The sequence below is a fragment of the Pristis pectinata genome, chromosome 14 (assembly GCF_009764475.1).
Source record: "Pristis pectinata isolate sPriPec2 chromosome 14, sPriPec2.1.pri, whole genome shotgun sequence".
Lineage (NCBI taxonomy): Eukaryota > Metazoa > Chordata > Chondrichthyes > Rhinopristiformes > Pristidae > Pristis > Pristis pectinata.
Window position 1 is genome coordinate 44,492,331 of NC_067418.1, and position 16,681 is coordinate 44,509,011.

The 16,681-nt window shown below is 43.5% G+C and overlaps 1 protein-coding gene across 2 annotated transcripts in view; it reads right to left on the reverse strand.

Moving 5' to 3' along the window:
• Nucleotides 1–1,500: 1,500 nt before the first annotated feature.
• creb3l1 (cAMP responsive element binding protein 3-like 1) overlaps nt 1,501–16,681 on the reverse strand; it is a 122,942-nt gene continuing 107,761 nt past the window's right edge. The window contains exons 9-12 of one of the 2 annotated variants that reach the window (XM_052028823.1): nt 14,754–14,853; nt 13,351–13,477; nt 6,894–7,149; nt 1,501–1,656 (exon numbers count right to left, since the gene is read on the reverse strand). In XM_052028823.1, the coding sequence (XP_051884783.1) occupies nt 1,620–1,656; nt 6,894–7,149; nt 13,351–13,477; nt 14,754–14,853 (520 nt within the window). In that variant the 3' untranslated portion in view covers nt 1,501–1,619. Of the gene's footprint in view, nt 1,657–5,732; nt 7,150–13,350; nt 13,478–14,753; nt 14,854–16,681 lie in introns of those variants that run through there. The other variant, XM_052028822.1, reaches the window with a different exon arrangement.

The window sequence follows — 16,681 nt, forward strand, 5'->3', positions numbered from 1 at the left end:
TCCATATTCTATGACTCTAAAACTGGATAATATGGTGCTAAGGAAACTGTCTGTTGAATATCTTATCTTATACCTCTTTGGTAGAAGGTAGTTGATTATATGTGGCCTTGTTTAGCTTTCCCTTGTGAACCGTAGGTTTGTGTCTCAGAGCAGGTGGAGAGTGGCTTGGAAATATGTGTCAAGGAAATCGTGTTATTAAAATATAAATAATGATAAGTATTTGCAAAAACCGAAAATGAAGATTTTGCTTCTCCGTACAACCTAAAAGGGAAACAACAGAAAGACTCAATGGAGGTAATTTCTATGAATTTCTGAATGAGTCTCATGGGATTAGTTTGGACCCTGGCTTTACACCCTACTCAGTGACTTGAGTAGAGAGTAAAGTTAAAGGGTTTGTAGAACCAGCCTTGCTCCTGATTTCAGTGGTTTTGGAAGGACAGGTGAGAGTAAAATTATCCCCCGTCAATCCCTGACCTATTCTGCCCACAGGAAAGCAGAAAAAAACTTGCAGAAAGCATATGATTAAAAAGGAATCACATCAAGGGTAACAGGTAGAACAACCGGCAACTAACTGAATATAACCTCAAGAAATGAGTAATAGCTCCCCCACCACGCCCCCCTCCTCTGCATTGGGACGCACTTTAATTCAGATCTTTTCAAATCCTCCTTGTGACAGGCCTGACATCACTCTGTAACAAGATTTTACATTCCTCCTTTTCCACTCTGGATTAAAAATGTTTTCATTCTCCCAAGTTTGCCAGAAGGACTGTAGGGGGAGTGTTGTGGGGTTCGGAACTGATTGAATAACTCCTTCAAAGAGCTGGTACAAATATGATAAGCCTAAAAGATCATTACAGAATAACACCAGCCTCTGATTTGCAAGGGATTCCATGCTAGAGAACCTCTTTGGAGCTGCTGTGCATTCCAGCACGATGATTTAGCGATGGTGTGATGTATACTCTTTGCCAACCCAAGGGAACAGTCCTTGCTTTAGCTCAAAGGACCTGGCGAAGAATGTCACTCAACTATACTCTCCACTTCAGATAAAAGGCAATACCATGGGATTCTTATTGTCAGATAAAGCATTTTAACAAGAAGGTGAGAGCATAAGCTTAAGGAAAGGTACAGGGAGCAGAAATTCATGGCAGAGCAGTGCAGCATTGTCTGCCCTTTTACATGCCCACCCAAATTCATTTTCATTCCACTCAACTGAACAGAATATCAGGTGGGACAGAAATGGATAGCTGATAATGTCATACTAACACCCAAGACAAATTTGTATTGTGGTGTTTCTAGAAGTACAATTTGGATATAGCAAACAGCACCATAAGTTACAGAGTAGGAAAGATATTTCTTACTCTTTAAGAAAAACTAAAAACATTTTTCTGTTTATTTTTTATAAACAGTTGGATCCCACCCCCCGACTGGCCTCGCTGCCTACAGTACGACAGCTTTAAGTCCAACAGTGTGCGCAGTACGTTAGCAGGTTGGTATCTGACGTGTGCAGGGACAGGCAGAAACACTGGGACGGACTCGGGCCTGCTCTGGATAGCCTGCCGACACAAGCTGTCAGTCAGAGTTGATCCGTGGTTTGCTCTAATGCAGCTCACAGCTGTTAATTACAAATAGTCTGCTGCACTATTTGATCCAAATTCCCTGCAAACAAAAAAAAAATTGAAAAAAAAATTACTAAAATCTACAAGCTCTGGGCAAGAATGCTCATAAGTAAATGCTGCACGTTTTTCAATATTAGAGTTGTTAGCGCCTTGTCACCTCACTATGAATAAGGGAATGCCATTCTTCTGCAGTGAAGTTCCACCCCACCCCCTCCCAGACACTTTTTGATGTCACTCATTCCCTCTGCTACCTCTTGAAAGGCCTTCCATCAAGGACAAGACTAGTTGCCAAATAAAACGCAAGGGCAAGTCTGGTGTCTCCCTCATTCTCCTCCACTCTCTCGAAGAGAGCACCTGGTTTGATACCAGACCAGAATAGTATGGCTGAAAGTGCGGATGAGGAGATCCCACAAGGTCCACAGCAGACACTTGCCATTCCAGTGGTCATGGTATCTTAGCTATCATTTTCATCAGAGCATGAAACTGGCATTGTTGCACACTGCTAGTACCCATCAGGTAAGTCAGCTCAAGCTTTGCTCTGGTCTGTTATTCATGTTGAAATTGAGTTGGCCGCAAAGTGCAAGAGCAGCTGTGCAAGGTGCTAGTAGGGGCATAGTGGGTGCAAGAAGATATAGCAGCTGAAAGAACTTCTGCTCGGGTTTCTTTCGGAGGAGCTGGCAAGTCTCACTTCTATCGAGCTAATACAGGCCACATAACAGATAAATAAAAGCAAAATATTGCAGACATTAGAGATCTGAAATAAAAACAGACACTATAAATACTCAACAGGTCAGACAGTAGCTTGGGAGAGAGCAACAGAATTAATGTTTCAGTCGATGATCTTCACCTCGACTGGAAAACATTGGGAATAAATGGGTCCTAAAACCTATTGATGGAGAAAATAATACGGAAAATCTGTGATAGTGTGGAAGGCAGGAGAAAGGTGCCTCAGGTAACAAGAGGTCATTCTGGAGGAGCTATAAACCGGGTAAGCAGAATCCTTACCTGATACTTGAAATAAAAACACTGGAGATGCAATGCCTGCCCCGTTACCTTCTCCCTTTCAACTGTCCACGGCCCAAACACAGTGAATGAGCAATTTACTTGTACTTTTCAATTTAGTATACCTAATTAGTTGCTAGCAGCATGGTCTCCTCTATATTAGGTGCTTATTTGAAAAAGACCCATGTTCAATGCACAATATGGCCTGAGCTCTCATTCAACTGCAGCTTTCATTCACCATGCTACTCCCACTGTGATCTGTGTTAACGGCCTCCCTGCAATGTTTCAACAAAGCTCAGTGTAATTTTGTTGAAGAGCACCTCATCTTTCCATTCAGGCACATTACAATTCAACGTCAGGTTCAGCTATTTCAAATAACAAGCTTTTCCAGCATTCTTATTCTAATTCCCAGCATTCGCAGTATTTTATTGTGTAGCTTCAGATATTGATTCTCACTGAATTCCTCAGGTGTTCTTTCCTCCCCTCCTCAGTTTCTCTACATCTAGAAACCCAACTTTTCCAGCTCTGATCAAAGGTCATTAATTTGAAACATTAACACTTGTTTTCCTGTCTCTACAGATGCTGCCCAATCTGCTGAGTATTCCCAGTATTTTCTGTTTTTATTTCACAAAAGCAGATTATTTGGTCATTACCATATCGCTGTTTGTGGGAGCTTACTGTGCACAAATTGACCGTTGGGCTTTCTGCATTACAGCAGTGACTGCAATGAGTGTAAAGCTCCTTGAGATGAATTGAGGCCATGAATGGTGATATATCAGTGAGAGTCTTTCTTTCTTTCCTTAGCAATGAAGTTTACTCATCAGTAAAGCATTTCCCAACCCAGCTGTGCAGTGTTTGCTCAAATGAGTTAGAGATAAGCAAAATAGACCTTGTCTCGACCTTTACTGCGTCTTAATGATCAGTTGAATTCCAGGGGACTTCTACCACTGAGGAATGAACTGACTTTCACTGCTGAGATATAGGTTCAATTTCAGCCCATTACGAAAGCACGCCAAATACTTTCAGCGGTTTTCTTCTTGACCTCGCTCCAGGGTATGGCCCTACGGCACCAGCCACACTCTAACACCTTACCCATTCTTCAAGCATAAACCTAAGCAGCGATCAACAACAGATTATCTGACTGCTGGAACATCACAGCCCTTAGCAATATGTGAAAACTACATTTACAGGAGTTATCACTAGAAGGCACTCACAAGGTGGCTGACTAATCTTTGTCTGCCTTTCCGGCTCACAGTATTGAAGTAATGTTAATTTCTACCTTAGCTGATGCAAATTAATTCCCTACATTTATGGCTCAGCTATTCGCTGACCTAACCCATAAAGTGGGAACCACATGGCAAACTTAGCTGATGTGAAAAAAAGCTACAGTCATTGTTTCTTCCCACATCCCAGGAGAGTAACTTAAGATGGCTACTTCTTTAACCAGCTCACAAGTCGCAAGTTAACTGAGTTTGAGAGTTTTCATAGAACACAGGTCAGTAACTAGGGGACTTGGCAAATAGCTGAGCCACAAATATGGGGAGTTACTCAGCAATGAGTCCAGGGGCGGCTCCTGATTGTATTGAGCTGGAGGCTGGATGGACTTGAATATATTTGAATCGGGTCACTGACCTTCAGTACAAAGGTAAATGAGGCAAAGTGGTGGCAAATCTTTCCTTTAATTAATACTGATGTTTTTAATTTGTGTAATAGTCATGGAGTTGTACAGTCCAGAAACAGGCCCTTCAGTCCAGCACATCCATGTAGACCTTTTTGTCCATCTACACTAATCCCATTTGCCTGCATTAGGACTATGTCCTTCTATGTCTTGCCTATTTAAGTGTCCGTATAAATGGCTCTTAAACATAGTAATTGTATCTGATTCCAGCACCTCCTCTGGTAGTGTGTTCCAGATATCAACCACTCTGTGCAAAACTTGCATCTCAGGTCTTCTTGAAATCGTTCCCCTCTCTACTTGAAACTATGCCCTCTTGCTCCTAATGCCCCTACCATAGGAGAAAGATTTTGACTCGCATTACCTCTCAACCTCTTTTGCTCCAGGGAAAATAAACTCAGTTTATCCAATCTCTGCCCATAACTAAAGGTCTCCAATCCAGGCAACATCCTGGTGAATCTTGTCTGTACCCTCTTCAGCATAATCACATCCTTCTGTTCAGTGACTATAAATATTTTTTTTAATTTTTAAGAAACAAGTTTAAAATATTTTCATGCATTTCATCTGTTCCTTAATCTCTTTGAACTTCAGAGACATTGACAAAGGTTTCTGATGGCATGTGCTGTCAAATGGCTATTAAGGGTAGTGGGTTCCATTGTCTGAAATCAAATCTTTGTAGGACAGCTGCAGTGCCGATGCCTCCGGGATACTGGGAGCAGCGTCAAAGTGGTTTACTCAAAACGTGGCCCCCTTGAGTACAATTTGGCCTTTAGTTCTGAGACTCTATAATGTCAATACTTAGGGGGCTTTTCACTCAACTAGTTTATGCTCGTGTTTAAGGTCTTCATCCTCCCAGAACATTCATCTCACTTCATCATTCTGCTCCCTTCTCTCCCATGTGCTTATGCAGCAATTCCACTTATTAAGTACTCTTTGGATAAATTCCTCACAGGATATATTAATGATAATCTTTTGGTTAGGGGTCGTAGTTTTTGTCACTCCTAGCAGCGGAAACATTCTCTTTAAAAAAAATATTCGACAGGATGAGCTAAATTTTAAAGGCCTCCTTAACAGGTTGTCTCTCTGCCCTTTGTCTTCTGGTGAATGATAATGATTGTGGCTAGGCCCTTTAATGAGAAGTGTTTGGGGCAACCCCTCCCTCCCTGGATGAATATTAGAATCATAACTTGTGGCTTTCCAATCCAAGGCAGACTGGCTTCTGGTGTACTCATTGATATCCTATTGGAAAGGTGGAGTGGAAGAGGACATAATTATACACTGCTCCAGAAGCATGCAGGGTGGCATTTGGCAGCGCACCTGATACTTTCAGTCTGTCCAATGTGCACCCCTCTCACCACACCCTGGCTTTTAATCTATTCAAGTGGAGGGTTTCTGAGAACTCAGCAAGGAAATAATTACAGCAGCTCCACACAATCAGTTGAATGCAATGGGAAGCATTTTATTTCTAAATAGCTGCTATAACATGTTAGCTGTATATTTTTACTGCACTCTCCATGATCTCACATGTAGTTACTCTGCATTACAAGACTTCTGATTCCGCGGTGTGGAAATATTAACATGCTATTGTAGGAAACAGTGATGTCCCTGCACACCCACCCCAATCCCAATCCCCAATTTATCTGAGCCACCTTAGTGATTTTTATTTGTTGGTAAAACCCACAACACAATGTTAAAAATAGGATGCTTCTTTGATATTTGTATGATGTGATTTTAATTTCCGTTCATGTGGTTCACCTTGTCACTTGCACATCTGCCTCTCAAGCTTTGTGCCATCTTGCTTGTGCAAGTGAAGATCACATCATACAGACGTGTGTGAAGCATCCTGTACATAATCCGAAACCCCAAGCCCAACCATTTACAGTATGCTGGTGAACACAGTGAGAATAGTGATCAGTTTAATAAGACCGACAAACAGATTATGAGCGATGGGTGGGCAAATTGAGGAATGCAATATTTGGAGCAGGAAGCAAGGCGACGATAAGGGGATAGTGAATAATTTTGCCAAGAATGGCAAAAAAAAAATTCAATGTTTTTGGTGAGAGCTGGGGCAAGATTAGTGAGAAAGTGTGAGAATGCTGAAACAGATATCAGTAAGTGCAGAAGGAAAATGGTCACATAGAACTATGAGGAATGGAATGAGAATTGTGAAGGATTCAGAATTAATAGCAAGGAATAAAGTAAGAGCAACAAAGCATGAAGATAATGAAGAGTGCAGAATATGTAGCAAGTTACATGGCAAAGGCAGGAAGGAGCAGAGTAAGGAATATGGGACATTGGTGTTGAATGTGGTTTAAGAATAGCAATGAATACAGAACCGTATCGCAAACAACCTTACATAGACACACCTAATGGAAACATTCATACATTGATGCACACGTTAGCACGCATGTGCACATGGCAGGCACCACACAATCATACACATACATGTATACACACTTGCAGACATGCAAATACACACATACGCAGAAACATTGAACATTTAAGGCTTGCAAAATAGAAGTATCTCTATACCAAAAGGCTGGTTAAAGGGGCGGTCCAGTTACAAAGATTTTGCTGTGATTACAGTCGCTGATGCCCACCTCTCATGATGTGCTTTCTCCTGGACCAACTTCCTGTGGTCAGTCTTATTGGAATTGATCACCTCCATTTGGGCATTGCTTAGGTATTTGGACACCTCTTGCGACCAGGTGATGTAATCATTTGATCTGTCATGTGACCGCTTCTCCTCTCTTATATCCCTGGATGCCGGTTCCCTGCTCTCCACTGGGAAGAGTGTGGAATAGTGATCTTCCAGGGATGAGCCCTCATCATAAAACAACAGGCTCCTGGAACGAACTAGGAAAAGTAGACAGAAATTGATCAGGAAGCTGAGTGATTCCATTGGATTATTAGACAGAGGAACTGTTTGCTCTTGTAAGGTATTCCTGATAGATTGCAAAGGCTAGGTATATTACCTTGAGTACAAGCTAAAAGGAAGATCAGTTGAGCTGTTCAGTATGAAAGGATTTGATATGGATTAAAAGAGGAGAGGAACATTATAGGCCTGTGGATGCTGTGGACATTAACAGATTTTGTTAGATAAGGGTGCCAAGGGCTTTGGAATTCAGGTTGGATTAGTAGAGCTAAGGTATAGGTCAGACTAGGTCTTACTGAATGGTCGACAGACTCAATGGGTTGAACAGACTACTACTGTTCCAGTAATAGCTCCTAGTGGAGAATTAACAGTGGAGGGAAAGCAGTTCACAAGGAACCAATTCCAAATTGAGAAGTGCTATGGCTTGATGTCTAATGGCTGTGAGCAGTGTGGAATGAAGGTCATAACTTCACTCTTCAAAGTCTGTGCTAAAACTTTCAGCAGGGTTAACTGTATGTCCACAGTATCACAGGATTTGTAGCAACAAATCAGAAGGATCTTCCTCTTCTAAACTCAGTTCGAAACTGAATTTAATAAATACTGTTTTTCATGAGCTATAGTAGAGTGTGTTGTCCCTGGAATGCTCTGCAGGGGAATGTAGTTCCTTCAATGAGAACTATGTCTCAGAATATTTCCATCAGCAGTAACTGGAGGATGCTGTTTTGTCCCTCGAGGCTGCTTTACAAATTAGTTTGTGATGGCTGATCTGTACCTTAACTCCATTTAGCCAACCTGGTCTCCTGCCCTTTAGGACATCCTGACATTATGAAAGGTACAGTAGAAATACAAAGTCTGTACTGCATCGTCTTTATTTCTTCTCGCCCCTTTTCAGAGATCTTCACCAGAATGTTTTCTTTTGAAGTTCACAGGAAAAGTCTGAGAATCAGTAGAAATCAGGGATACTTTGAGATAAGCAACAAGCAAGCCTGTGCTTCAAGTCTCATTCCCATTGAGCCTGGGAATGCCATTTCATGCATGTCTGTAACTATTTGAATTCACCCTAAGCTAATGAAAATTGAACAAGAGAAGATCCAGCACAGGAATCTGTGGACCACTCAGGTCCATATCATAGTGTTGATTGAGAACTTGGATGTGGAACAAAGGGCACACATGATAAAACCTGAAAACTTTAGGCCACACAGTATCACAAACCTGCTCCGCCATTCCATAAAACCATGGCTGATCTGACCGTAATTTCAACTCCATATTCCCGCCTATCTGTGATAACCTTTCATCCCCTTGCTTATCAAGAATCCATCTACATCTATCTCAAAGATATTGGAATTGCTTTTACTTTCCTTTGAGGAAGAGAGTTTCAAAGACTCACTGCTGTCTGAAAGAATAAATGCTTCATCTCTCTTAAATGGGCATCCCCTTTTTAAATAGTGATGACTAATTCCACATTCATCCACAAGATGAAATGGACGAATTCCAGTATAATGCAATTAGTGTTCTTGTTCTCCCACAATGTAACTTTGCAAGGCTGCAATTTAATTGGAACACTGTGCAATATTTTCCACTAGATGGTGGTCTGTTCCTCTAAGTGTAGGCAGGCCCAGGTTGTGTAAGAGGTTTTTAAGCAAAATAAGCCATGAACTTGTATTGAATCTCTTGATGTCCTGAGGCTGGAAAAGGGCTTTACTGTCATTGAAGTATATTTGAAAGGTAATTAATGCTGTAGGAAACATGGCAGCCTGTTCATGCATAGCAAACACCCACAAAACTAAAACAGTAGCAAGTTCAAAAATATGTCCTGCCTTGTCACTATATAAGAGGCAAGAAGATACAGAAGTTTTGGAAGTCTGAAATACAAGCAGAAAATGCTGGAAAGCAGGTCAAGGATAACCCAAGTCATGCTATGAAAATAAAATCCAGCTTTCAAACAGAAGACATCAACCTGAAACATCAACTTTGTTTTCCGGCTTGACCTGCTGAATATTTCCAGCATTTTCAGTCTACATGAAAATATGCTTGGAAGGACATTGTGCCATTGCCAAGACAGCACCATTACATCCCAGTGTAACTTTGATTCATACCACGTGTTTCACCAGGCTGCTGTCTATTCTTTTTGAAACAATTGAGAAGATTACAGAAGTAATTTTTTTGGCCATGCTGGTGAAAGAACCTGAGCTGCAGGGCATATTTAAAATTCTTAATAACTTCAGATTTGCGATTGGGCAATTTAATAGAACATAGAACAGTACAGCGCAACAACCGGCCCTTCATCCCACGATGTCTGTGCTGAGCACGATGCCAAATTAAATTCCTTCTGCCTATATATGATCCATATCCCTCTATTCCCTGCATATTCATGTGTTTATCTAACAGACTCTTAAATACCACTGTCATTCCTGCTTCCACCACTATCCCAGCAGCCCTTTCTAGGCACCTAGCACACTGTAAAAAAAAACTTGCCCCACCCATCTTCTTTTAAACCTAACCCTCTCACCTTAAATACATGTCCTGTAGTTCTTGACATTTCTGCCCTGGGAAAAAAGATTCCGACTGTCTTACGCCACTCATAATTTTGTAAACTTCTATCAGGTCACCCCTCAGTCTCCGATGCTCGAGAAAAAACAACCCAAGTTTGTCCAACTTCTCCTTATAGCTCATACCCTCTAATCCAGGGAGCACCCTGGTAAATCTCTTCTGCGCCCTTTCCAAAGCCCCTACATCCTTCTTGTAATGGGGCGACCAGAACTGCACACAATACTCCAAGTGCAGCCGAACCAAAGTTTTATATAGCTGCAACATGACTTCCTGACTCTAATACTCAATGCCCTGACCAATTAATGCAAGCATGCCATATACCTTCTTCACCACCCTATCTACTTGTGAGGCCACTTTCAGGGAGCTATGGACTTGAATCCCAAGATCCCTCTGTGCATCAATCCTGTTAAGGGTCCTGCTATTAACTGTATACCCCTTACATTTGACCTCCCAAAGTGCAACATCTCACACTTGCTTGGATTAAACTCATCATTTCTCTGCTCATATCTGTGACTGATTTATATTCTGCTGTATCCTTTGACAACCCTCCACATTGTCCACAGCTCTACCAACCTTTGTGTCATCTGCAAACTTACTAACACACCCATCTACATTTTCATCCAAGTTATTTATATAAATCACAAGCAGCAGAGGCCCCAACACCAATCCCTGCAGAACAACACTGGTCATGGACCTCCAGCCAGAGGAACACCCTTCCAACACTACCCTCTGTTTTCTATGGACAAGCCAGTTCTGAATCCAAACTACCAAGTTACTGTGGATCCCATGCATGTTAATCTTCTGGATCAGCCATGAGGCACGTGGACACCACAGCTAAGATAGCTCACCAGCGCCTCTCCCTCTTCAGGAGGCTAAAGAAATTTGGCATATCCCCTTTGACTCTCACCAACTTTTATCGATGCACCATAGAAAGCATCCTATCTGGATGCATCACGGCTTGGTATGGCAACTGCTCTGCCCAGGACTGCAAGAAACTGCGGAGAGTTGTGGACACAGCCCAGCACATCACGAAACCAGCCTCCCCTCCATGGGCTCTGTCTATACTTCTCGCTGCCTTGGTGAAGCAGCCGGCATATTTAAAAACCCCACCCACCTGGGTCATTCTCTCTTTTCTCCTCTCCCATCAGGCAGAAGATACAGGAGCCTGAGGGCACGTACCACCAGGCTCAAGGACAGCTTCTATCCCACTGTTTTAAGACTATTGAACAAGATGGACCCTTGACCTCACAATCTACCTTCTTACGACCTTGCACCTTATTGTCTACCTGCACTGCACTTCCTCTGTAGCTGTGACACTTTACTCTGGATTCCGTTATTGTTTTTACCCTGTACTACCTCAATGCACTGTGTAATGAATTGACCTGTACGATCGGTATGCAAGACAAGTTTTTCACTGTACCTCGGTACAAGTGACAATAATAAACCAATACCTTGTCAAATGCCTTACTAAAGTCTATGTAGACAACGTGCACTGCCCTATCCTCATCAATTACCTTTGTCACCTCCTCAAAAAAACTCTATCAAGTTTGTGAGATACGACCTGCCCTGAACAGGCCATGTTTTTCCAAATGTGCATAAATCCTATCCCTAAGGATCCTCTCCAATAGCTTCCCTGTAACTGATGTGAGGCTAACCAGCCTATAATTTTCTGGATTATCCTTATTTTCCTTCTTGAGCAAAGGTCCAGTCTTCCAGGACCTTGCCTGCTGCTGGTGAGGCTACAAGGACATTGCCAAGGCCCCAGCAATCTTCTCTCTTGCCTCTTTCAATAAATATCCCATCAGGCGCTGGGGACTTATCCACCTTCATGCTCTTCAAAAGACCCAGCACCACCTCCTCCTTGATCTCAAAGTGCCCTAGCACATTAGCATGCCCCACACCAATCTCACCATCCTCCATCTCCTTCTCCTTGGTGAATACCAATACAGAGTACTCATTTAGTACCTCACCCACGTCCTCTGTTTCCAAGCATAAACCCCCTCCTTTATCCTTGAGTAGTCTTACCCGTCCCTAGTTATCCTCTTATTTTTAATGAGTGTATAAAATGCCTTGGGATTCTCTTTAATCCTACTTGCCAATGACATTTCATGGCCCCTTTTGGCCTTCCTAATCCCCTGTTTGAGTTCTGTTCTGCTGTCTTTCTATTCCTCATGGGCCCTGTCTGATTTTAGCTTCCTAGACCTTACATAAGCTTTCTTTTTCTTTTTGACTAATTTCATAACTCTCCCATTATCCAAGGTACCCTTTCCTTGCCATCCTTGTCCTTTCTCCTTACTAGAACATGCCAGTCCTGAGCTCTGATCATCTGGACTTTAAACAACTCCCACATGTTAGACGAGGACTTGCCTGATAACAGCTCTTCCCAATTAACTCCCTCTTGCTCCTGTCTAACACTGTCATAATTTGCCCTCCCCCAATTTAGTACTTTCTTGCAACCTTCAGACTCATCCTTATTTATACCTAAAAACTTAAAGGAGTTGTGAACATTTTTCCTAAGATGCTCTCCCACTGAAAGGCCAGTCACCTGGCCAGGCTCATTTCCCAAAACAAGTCCAGTATAGTCCTTCTTCTGGTTGGACTACCCACATACAAGAAACCCTCTTGAATGCACTGAAAACATTCTGCCCCATCTAAGCCTCTTGCACTAAGGAAATCTCAGTCAATATTGGGGAAGTTAAAGTCATCCACTACCACAACCCTGTTGCTTTTAAGTCTTTCCATAATCTGTCTACATATCTGTTTCTCTATCTCTTGGTGGCTATTGGGAGGCCAATAAGTATAACCCCAACAGAGTGGTTGCACTTTTCTTATTTTTGAACTATACCCATATTACCTCAGTGGATGAGCCCTCCAGTACGTCCCCTCTGAGTGCAGCCGTGACATTCTCCCCAATCAATAATGCAACTCCTCCACCTCTTTTACTTCCCTTCCGATCCCATTTAAAACATCAAAACCTAGGAACGTTGGGCTGCCAGTCCCATCCCTCTCGTAACCAAATTTCAGTAATGTCCATAACAATATGTACATGTACTGACTGATTGGAAGCCTAGATGCAACTTGGCAGGAGTTACTGTGTATTCTGAAGGAATGAGCTCCCGAAAGCCCCTGACCCTAGATCTGCTGAATTTGGAGTAGGGCCTTGGGCGTTAATTAAGCAACCAGGTCCACCAGATCCAGGCAATTTTAAGCAGCAATGTTACTGGGAGTAAAACTTAAAAGTATCCAAACACAGTCCAGCCATGGATTTGACTGACGTTCCAACTTTACACTAGGCTTAATCCTTCCAAGCACAGCCCAACTCTTGTTCGAGCAACTCTGAGTGGCTCTTTCCAAGTACAATCCAGCCTTGGTTTATGTTTGCTTATTTCTTTTCAATGCGTAGTTACATGCGTGGACAATTTTAACCATTTAGCATGGATATACGATGGTTTGCTAGTCTAATGTTGTCCAAGGGCAAAGTCACTTTCCTATGTACACCTATATTACAACAGGTCTGGTGTCGGTGCTGACAGAATGTGGCCAGCACACAATCCACAACAGTACTTATTCACGAGAGGAGCTGGTTGATAAAGGGAAGGAGAGTGGGAGCAGTCCCCTGGGAAAGTACTTACTCTGACTTGTCGTATAGACATCGGGAGCAGACAGTGGAGCTGTTTTGACTGTCTGGGAGACGGTTGAAAATTCAGGGAGGCAGGGCATGAAGGAACCCAGGACAAGGACAAAACAGACCACCACAACCTGTAATGACAAACAAAATATTAATTAAAAGGCCCACACAAAACTTCTGTTTTCGTGGAGGGATACTGATTGTGCCAAACTGGAGTGCAATTGGTTTGAGACAGGCAGACACTGTGATTACTCTAGCATTGTGCCACCGCTAACTCTATTTGAAGAAAGACAGGCACACACTGTGATTACTGGTACAATGTGCTGGCATCGAATATAATTGATCAGGAAGAGGCACATACTGATTACAGAGTGGCAGCCTTGGGAGTGTTTAATGAGGAAAAGGCACAGACAGGGAATATTGGTGCAGTGTGGCGGCACTGGGTGTGCTTGATCAGAAACAGGTACACGCTTGATACTGGTACATCGAAGGTACTTGATCAGGGACATATGCACACTGTGATCAGGGAACAGTGTACCGGCATTGACCAATGTTGAAGGCAAATACTTTATTGCCAAGTTTTGTTAGCTTGCAATTTGATTAATCATTAACAGGCAAACACTGGTACAGTCTGCCAATAATAAACCTGGTGTGCTGAACACTGGGAGACACCACAGCAGTATGATTTGTACTATCAAACTTATGCAAAAAGGAGACGTGCATTTTGCAACAGCAAAACACATCCAATATTGGAAATACAGTATAAAAACAGAAAATGCTGGAACAGCTTAATAGGTCAGGCAGCATCTGTGAGGAGAGAAACAGAAATGTTTCATGTCAATGACCTTTCATCAAACTCTGTCTCTCTCTGCAGATGTTGTCTGACTTTCAGAGTATTTCCAGTATTTTCTGTTTTATTAGACTTTGTAAATTCAGATGTCCCAATGTGTTTTATAGACAATGATATACAATTTGTTCATTTCCTCACACATTTTTTTCTTTTAAACACATTACTTACTCCTCTTTTTGGGTCAAAAATCATTTGTTGATTTGTTGCAGTTAAATTCCATCATTTTTTTGGGGACAGTTTGTTCCTGCTTTGGCACCCTGTTCTAGGGAACATACCAGGCTGTAGCCAAAGTTTACCAACTTGTGAATTCTGCTCCTGGGTTTCTGAATGCGTGTGGGTAAATCTGCAGAACCCTAGACCAAAATTACACTCATTGCCCCTTTATTTACCCCCTTGCCAAAGCTCTGAGAAAGCATGTCAATGGTAGAAAAATACAGGTGACCATTGCAGTTTTCTCCCCATTAACCCACCTTGGGGTTATTCAGGACCCTTTTGCAATTCCCTCCCTGTTCCCCACTTTGTGGTTATCAAGGTTCCCTTTTCATGCTGGTTCTTACCATCAGGCAGGTTCCTGTCTGTGTTGATGCCACCCGGCAGGGTCGAGGCACTTTCCCAGCCACCAGTGCTTGAAGCTTCTGCAGCTGTTGCAGTAGAGTCCTGAAAAAGGAGACAACTTTCACTAATTTTTTTATTATTCCAAATAAACTTTATTCATAATAAAGACAAACTATATACAATAATAAACAGTGCAAGCCTTTACATTTTTGTACAGATCAATCCTCAGTGTACCTTTTCATATAAAATAACACAGCACTGATGCCACTGGTGTGGCTCCCTAGGGTGATACCCCAATCCCATATTTACAGTATTTAAGGGTCTTTCTCGCCTGACCCTGCCCCTCCCTCTCCTGTGGCAGAAGAACCCTAAACTGTCGTCCTTACCCACTGAGCCCTTGCTTTGGCTGCACCCAGCTTCAGTGCATCCCTCAGCACGTACTCCTGCAGCCTGGAATGTGCCAGTTGACAGCATTCCCTTACCGACATCTCGCTGTGCTGGAAGACCGACAAGTTTTGGGCAGACCAAAGGACGTCTTTCACAGAGTTGATGACCTTCCAGTAGCAGTTGATGTCCGTCTCTGTGTGTGTCCCTGAGAACAGCCCATAGATCAGAGATTCCTCTGTTACGCAGCTGCTGGGTATGAACCGTGACAAGGACCCTTGCATCTTTCACCACACCCTGCTCGCAAACCCACAGCCCGCAAAGCGGTGAGCGTCCTTCACTAATTTTTTTTTATACAAAATAAACTTTATTCATAATAAAATAAACTATATACAATAATAAAACTGTTCAAACCTTTACATTCGTGTACAGTTCAATTCTTAGTGTTACCTTTTTATATATAAAAAACACAGCACCGACGCCACACGTGTGGCTCCCTGGGGTGATACCCCAATCCCATATTTACAACATTTGAGCGGCTTCCTCGCCTGACCCCGCCCCTCCTTCTCCTGTGGCAGAAGAACCCTAAACTGTCGTCCTTCCCCACCGAGCCCTCGCACTGGCTGCACCCAGCTTCAGTGCGTCCCTCAGCACGTACTCCTGCAGCCTGGAATGTGCCGGTCGGCAGCATTCCCCTAGGCCCATCCTTCGCAACAGCCAGGACAGGTAGAACCTCGGTACGTAGTGACACTTGGTGCCCACGTACTTGGGTTCCACGCACAGCCTGATGCAGCCACAGACGAAGGTGGTCATCAGCATGAGGGCGACACTGGGGACACCTTTACCCCCGTTGTTCAGGGACTTGTGCATGGTGACCCGTCGGACCCGCTCCATCTTGGATTCCCAGATGAACCAGAAAACGGCCCGGGTGATTTCCAAGCTGGAAGAGCGAGGAACAGGCCACACCTGCGCCAAGTACAGCAGCCCTGAGAGCACCTCACACCTGATGACCAGGTTCTTCCCAGTTATCAATAGGGAGCGCCGTTCCCACAGTCCCAGTTTCTGCTTCACCTTCCCAATCCGCTCCCGCCAATTTTTGTTGCACGCCCCGGCCCCTCCGAACCAGATCGCCAGCACCTTCAGATAGTCAGGCCTGACGGTGAAGGGGACATTGGATGGGTCGGGCCAGTTGCCGAAGAGCATGGCCTCGCTCTTCGCGCGGTTGACTCTGGCCCCTGATGCCGACTCAAACCGGTCGCAGATGCTGATCAATCTGCCGACTGCCCTCGGGTCTGAGCAGAAGACGGTGACGTCGTCCACGTACAGGGAGGTTTTCACCTGGGTGCCCCCGCTGCCCGGCAACGTCACCCCTCTGATGCTCTCGTCCTTCCTGATGGATTCGGCAAAGGGTTCTATACAACACACGAACAAGACCGGGGAGAGAGGGCAGCCCTGCCTGACTCCAGACTTGATGGGGAAGCTGTCTGTTTCCCACCCATTGATATGGACTGCGCTACAGATGTCTGTGTAGAGCAGTTGGATCCAA